This window comes from Alnus glutinosa, chromosome 1 (genome assembly GCF_958979055.1).
Source record: "Alnus glutinosa chromosome 1, dhAlnGlut1.1, whole genome shotgun sequence".
Lineage (NCBI taxonomy): Eukaryota > Viridiplantae > Streptophyta > Magnoliopsida > Fagales > Betulaceae > Alnus > Alnus glutinosa.
Window position 1 is genome coordinate 35,069,936 of NC_084886.1, and position 7,109 is coordinate 35,077,044.

At 33.9% G+C, this 7,109-nt stretch overlaps 1 protein-coding gene across 2 annotated transcripts; it reads right to left on the bottom strand.

Moving 5' to 3' along the window:
* Positions 1 to 491: 491 nt before the first annotated feature.
* Positions 492 to 4,514, bottom strand: LOC133879326 (MDIS1-interacting receptor like kinase 2-like). 2 transcript variants are annotated; one of them, XM_062317854.1, is made up of 2 exons: positions 1,326 to 4,514; positions 492 to 996 (listed from the first exon to the last, which is right to left on the bottom strand). In XM_062317854.1, exons 1-2 carry the CDS (start codon positions 4,486 to 4,488, stop codon positions 632 to 634), a joined length of 3,528 nt encoding a protein of 1,175 aa, XP_062173838.1. In that variant the 5' UTR covers positions 4,489 to 4,514; the 3' UTR covers positions 492 to 631. The 2 variants fall into 2 exon arrangements, with proteins under 2 accessions (XP_062173838.1, XP_062173843.1); XM_062317859.1 differs by having other exon boundaries at positions 790 to 950.
* Positions 4,515 to 7,109: the final 2,595 nt, after the last annotated feature.

The window sequence follows — 7,109 nt, forward strand, 5'->3', positions numbered from 1 at the left end:
TACTCAGAATTTTAATTATGAAATTGCTCATCTCTATTTTACTCGAAGAATTTGGCTTTGGTGCTATAAAAAAAGCTACAGCATATTAGCAGAGATGGAGTTACAATCTCTTATGGGCAAGAGCCAAGGGTCAAAGCAAATTTGTTGGTAATGACCAATAGGCTAAAGTTTTATTTTTTAACTTATAATTTTATTTTTTAACGGTGGAAATGTGAAGTCAAGAGGTTTATATTTGGGTATCAGTTTTGGTGAAAATTTTGATTAAGGAGAGTGGTATTATTTAAGAAATTTGTTGTTGAGTTATGAATTGTTTGGGTAAAGGCCGGATGGAATGAGGAAAGGAATTGGATTCATTTTTCTTCTATTCTACTTGAATTTTGGCAATACCTGCTAACTACCACTGCACGTACAATCCTATATATATATATATACATACATACGCATAAACATGTATATGTATGTAGTTATATATATATATATATCATAGAAACTGGGTAAAATCTAGAAAATAACATAATTCATGGCATTACAATTTGTCATACACAACATTTATTATAAATATGTAAGTTTTACAACTCGCATGATACTCGGCCTAGAAACAAATACTTCATAATTGAGTATCTTCCCTTGATCAATCCATATACATTTCTTGATTCCTTAGCTGCCATAACGAAATTGCTTGTAAAGACTTGGTTATTGGCTTCTTCCGAGAAAGAAATTCTTGAGACACGCATTTTATTGTAGGCCGAGACTTTGGTTTTTCGTGGAGGCATGCAAATGCTATTGTAGCGACAAGGAAAATATCTTGTTGAACCAAATGATTGGGAGGTGGCAAACGTTGGTCTAATATTTCATGTAACATCATGTTTTGAGAAGACGATGATGATAATGAAGTCAAGAGTTCCGTTGGATGTCTTCCCATTATTATTTCCAGTGCCACAACTCCAAAGCTATAAACATCGCATTTTTCAGTAACTTTCATGGTATAGGCCAACTCTGCATATATATATATATAAAAGAACTATTAAAAATGCAAAAAAATATTTTTTATTTTTTATTTCTTTTTCCTTTTTCCTTTTGTATATTTTTCAATTGAAAAAAGTTGGTCAAAACTTGTCATTGCATAAAAATTCTATAGTGAAAGTGGTTGTTTGCGATCATGCATGAATTGATTCAAATAGCAAATGACAAGATAACCCTACTATCACAAATATTAGGAAAGACATTTGTTCTACATGGCTAATGCTTTCTTTTAGAATAATAGGTAAGATCGAATAAATAAATAAATAAAAACATAATTTATTGTAAGGAAAAGAATAGTTTACCTGGGGCAATGTAACCGTAAGTGCCGACAACTAACGTTTGGTTAGAGGAATCAGGATCAAGGAGCTTAGCTGTGCCAAAGTCAGAGACAAAAGCCTCTAGTTTATTGTTCAATAAAATATTGTTGCTTGTTATATCTCGATGAACAATTGCTGGAATGCATTCATGATGCATGTAAGATAAAGCGTGGGCAGTGCCTTTGATGATGTTTAATCTCTTGCTCCAATCCAATTCTATCGCTTCAACATCATTATTTAGGACACAAAATAGGCTTCCTCTTTCCATGTACTCATAAACCAGAAACATGCATCGATTGTGTAAACAGAACCCATGAAGTTTTATAATGTTTCGATGACGGATCTCTGTTAACACTTTTACCTCGTTTCTGAAACTCATATCAAAAGTTGGGTTCTCAGCCTCCAATCGATGAAGTTTCTTCAAGGCAATCACTTTTCCGCATGGTAATTTTGCTTTGTAAACACTGCCATAACTACCAATTCCAATACAATATTTTATATCAAAGTCTTCGGTTGCTTCAACGATGTCTTCATATGCAATATGTCCATCATAATTCCATATCGAGAGCAAGTTCCCATGCTTTGTTTCTTTTCTTGACTCAAATTGGGTTTTCTTGACCATGCGTTGACATAGGAGAAAACCCCCAAGAACTAAGAATCCAAGGGAAATGGCGATGGGAACACAAATTTTTGCTTTGGTTACAATTGATTTGTTACGAGTTGGAAGGCAAGGAGGAATTGGAATTGGACTTGTCAAAGAATTGTACGACAAGTTGACTGTTTGAATATGAATGTAACTATTGGGAATATTGCCGGTAAGATTATTGCTGCTGATATCCAAGCTCTGTAAATTGCCAATAAACCCAAGTTGAACAGGTGCTTCTCCACTAATAAAGTTATGACTAAGGTTCAGATTTTTCAATGAATGAAGGTTTCCTAGTTCTGCGGGAATGGAACCAGTGATTTGATTGGAAAAAAGAGACAAATATTCCAAATCAGTTAAACTACCCAAAGTGGAAGGGATTGGACCATTGATTTGATTGGAACAAAGAGACAAATATTTCAATTTAATTAAATTACCCAAAGTGGAAGGGATTGGACCATTGATTTGATTGGAATCAAGAGACAAACGCTCCAAATTAGTTAAATTACCCAAAGTGGAAGGGATTGGACCATTGATTTGATTGGAATCAACAGACAAACGTTTCAAATTAGTTAAATTACCCAAAGTGGAAGGGATTGGACCATTGATTTGATTGGAACCAACAGACAAACATTCCAAATTGATTAAATTACCCAAAGTGGAAGGGATTGAACCATTGATTTGATTGGAAACAAGATACAAAAATCCCAAGTTAGTTAAATTACCCAAAGTGGAAGGGATTGGACCAATGATTTGATTGGAACCAAAATGCAAAATACTCAAATTAGTTAAATTACCCAAAGTAGAAGGGATTGAACCAGTGATTTGATTGGAATGAAAAAACAAACGTCTCAAATTAGTTAAATTACCCAAAGTGGAAGGGATTGGACCAGTGATTGGATTGGAACCAAGTGACAAAACTTCCAAATTAATTAAATTACCCAAAGTGGAAGGGATTGGACCTGTCAGAGTATTATATGACAGATCAAGGAATGTGAGTTTAGATAGAGTACCTATCTCGACTGGGATATTCCCCTGAAGACTATTATTTCGAAGACCAAGGTGGACTAAATTTTTGAATGAATGAAGGTTTCCTAGTTCTGGGGGAATGGAACCATTGATTTGATTGGAACCAAGTGACAAAAATTCCAAATTAGTTAAATTACCCAAAGTGGAAGGGATTGGACCATTGATTTGATTGGAATCAAAATTCAAACCTCTCAAATTAGTTAATTTACCCAAAGTGGAAGGGATTGGACCATTGATTTGATTGGAAACAAGAAACAAAAATTCCAAATTAGTTAAATTACCCAAAGTGGAAGGGATTGGACCAGTGATTTGATTGAAATCAAGTGACAAAACTTCCAAATTAGTTAAATCACCCAAAGTGGAAGGGATTGGACCTGTTAGAGTATTATATGACAGATCAAGGAATGTGAGTTTAGATAGAGTACCTATCTTGACTGGGATACTACCGTGAAGACTATTATTTCGAAGACCAAGGTGGACTAAATTTTTCAATGAATGAAGGTTTCCTAGTTCTGGGGAAATGGAACCATTGAATTGATTGGAACCAAGTGACAAAAATTCTAAATTAGTTAAACTACCCAAAGTGGAAGGGATTGGACCATCGATTTGATTGGAATCAAGATTCAATTCTCCCAAATTAGTTAAATTACCCAAAGTGGAAGGGATTGGACCATTGATTTGATTGGAAGCAAGAAACAAAAATTCCAAATTAGTTAAATTACCCAAAGTGGAAGGGATTGGACCAGTGATTTGATTGGAATCAAGTGACAAAACTTTCAAATTAGTTAAATTACCCAAAGTGGAAGGGATTGGACCTATCAAAGTATTATATGAGAGATCAAGGTATGTGAGTTTAGATAGAGTACCTATCTCGACCGGGATACTCCCCTGAAGACTATTATTTCGTAGGCCAAGGTGGACTAAATTTTTCAATGAATGAAGGTTTCCTAGTTCTGGGGGAATGGAACCATTGATTTGATTGGAACCAAGTGACAAAAATTCCAAATTAGTTAAATTACCAAAAGTGGGAGGGATTGGACCAGTGATTTGATTGGAATCAAGTGACAAAACTTCCAAATTAGTTAAATTACCCAAAGTGGAAGGAATTGGACCTGTTAGAGTATTATATGACAAATCAAGGTATGTGAGTTTAGATAGGGTACCTATCTCGACTGGGATACTCCCCTGAAGACTAGTATTTCGAAGATCAAGGCGGACTAAATTTGGAAAGCAAGAGAGGTTGAGTTTTGACATCTCACCTCCCAAATAGAAACTTGAGCTCATGACAATCTTTGTGACGCTTCCAGTAACATTGCAAGTAATACCAGGCCACTCGCAACGACTTGAGTCATTTCTTCCCCACCACCCTGTCGCCAGCAGAGCGTTTGCTTCTAGTTGTAGTGCTGAAGATTGAAATGCTGCAACAAAGTGAGCTGCATAGAAGAAGAAACAGGTAACCCATACAATGAACACCATGCTTAATTACAAGTGTATGTATAATGATTGATTGATTGATTGTATAATATATTGGTTCATGACTCTCGTTAATATATATATATAAGGAAGATAGTCGTGTGGAGTAGGTGGGAGTCGTTATTTTGTGTTGACGACGACGTTGAATACTTGAATGTGGAGCACGTTTGTGATCGAGTAGGTAGTCAACATTGTATTGAGCTTTGTCAAGGCACGCGGGGTCGGGATTGTGTTGTGTTTTCCGCGGGGTCGACATATTCTTGTTTTGAAAGTGGACCTGGCCAGCCTTAATTAAGATTCTCTCTCGATCTTTAACAAAATTTTCAAATTATTAATTATTCATGGAGGATGGGATTCATGTGCAAAACGCGTCTCACATTATTTTTTTATTTTTTATTTTTATTTTTTTGACATGGTCTCACATTATTGAGTGATCATCAATAAACTTGGGGCGCATCATGACTCACGTTATTCATTATTGATTGGAAATCATCAAATTGCAAAAGTTAACTTGCTTTTGATTGGATTGAATGAGTAAGTCTTGGCGGGGATAGTACGTTGTTATTTCGGAAGTAAAGACGTACATTCAATGCAACAACTAGGGGGTCTCCTTAGAACCATTCGTGAGTCACGTTATTCGATCTTGTATTTTTCGAGTCCTATCAAATTGCAAAATTACCGTGAAATTGTGTTTAGTTTCTAAACAAAATAATACCTTGGAATGCCATAACCAAAACATTATTAATTTGGGTAGAAGAAATTGTTTTATCCAAAATTAACTCCCAATGCTAGCTTCCTTCATTCACGTTGAAAGTGAATTTCCTTTTGAAAGTGAATTAATTAGAAGGTGCATATATGCACGTTTTTTAGATTTTTTATTACTATTTAAAAAACCTACTTTAAAACAAAAACTTTTTCATACAAAAAATTATGAACTTTTTTTTACTTTAAATCACATCTACCACATTTTATTATTATATATTAAAAAAGAATTACTCCTAAAAAAAAATTGTATTGTAGTTGATTTTTTTTTATTTGAATAGTAATAAAAAATTAGTTTTTAAAGTTGATTTTTTTTTTTAAAAAAAAAAATGGTATTCTTCATTATTTTTCCTCAGTTTGATTTTTTTATCTTTTCCATTTTTTGCTGTCTTTTAGCTGCTATAAATGTTTGGTTTTTTTGGGTTTTTTTGGTTTTCCGGCAGAGTGCATATCAATCTCTGTGATGCTTCCAGCAACATTGCAAGTAATACCAAGCCACTCGGAACGACTTGAGGTATTGTTGGTGGTATTGGTGCTTCTCCACTACCCAATCGCCAGCAGGGCATTTGCTTCGATCTAGTTGTAGTGCTGAGAATTGAGATACTGCAACAAAGTGAGCTGTATAGAAGAAGAAACTTGTAGCCCATGCAATGAACACCATGCTTAATTACAAGTGTATGTATAATGATTGGTTGATTGATTGTATAATATATTGGTTCATGACTCTCGTTAATATATAAGAAAGATAGTCGTGTGGAGTAGGTGGGAGTCGTTATTTTGTGTTGACGACGACGTTGAATACTTGAATGTGGAGTACCTTCGTCATCGAGTAGGTAGACAACATTAATTGTGTTGAGCTTAATTTCTCAAGGCACGCGGGGTTGAATGTGGATTAATTGTGTTGTGTATTCCGCATTTTGGCAAGAAAACATGATGGATGTGAATTTGCTTTCGAAAGTGGACCTGGCCAGCCTTAATTATATGGATAGGATTGTGCATCGTGACTCACGTTATTAATTCTTGATTGGAAATTAATAATCAAATTGTAAAATTTAATTTGCTTTTGATTGGATTGAATGAGTATTATTAGTCTTGGCGGGGACAGTTGTTACTTCTAAAGTAAGGGTGTTCCATTAGAACCATTCGTGATTCACGTTATTCTTATATTTTTCGAGTCCTATTAAACTGCAAAATTTCGGTGAAATTGTGTTTAATTAGTTTCTAAACAAAATAATACCTTGAACCAAAACATTATTAAATTTTTTTTCTTGGCGTGCACAACTTGCTGCGAGGCTTGCACTAGTTATTATTTGGTCAATGGTGAAATAGCCTTGTTCTATTATTTTTAAACGGTGCTTCGCTAAATTAAAAAAAAAAAAAAAAAAAAATTGTATTATTCATTATTTTTCCTCGGTTTGATTTTTTTTTTTTTTTTTTTTTTTTTTTTTTTTTCTCTTGAATATCTTCTCCGTTTTTTGCTTGGGTTTAACATCTATAAATGTTTTTTTTTTTTTTTTTGCTCCGGTGGAGGAAAGTGGAAACTAGCCTATGTTCTCATGTGAATTGTGGCTTGTAATATCTGTATCATGTTGTTTCTTTGTATATTTTAAAAAGTTTTTCAACCTAAAATATTTTCAGCAGAAAATATTTTTCAGCGTTTGAAGTGTGCAAAAAATCACAAATATTTTTTATATTTTCATTCAATAATATTAACCTATAAAAATCATTTTTTTTCACAACATAAAAATATTATGTAAAATATTTTTTATATTGAAGAAGATTTAATGTGAATGATTATCTTAAAGCTTGGGCACAAGTGTTTTAGTATATATATAAGAAAGATAGACGCGTAGAGTGAGTGG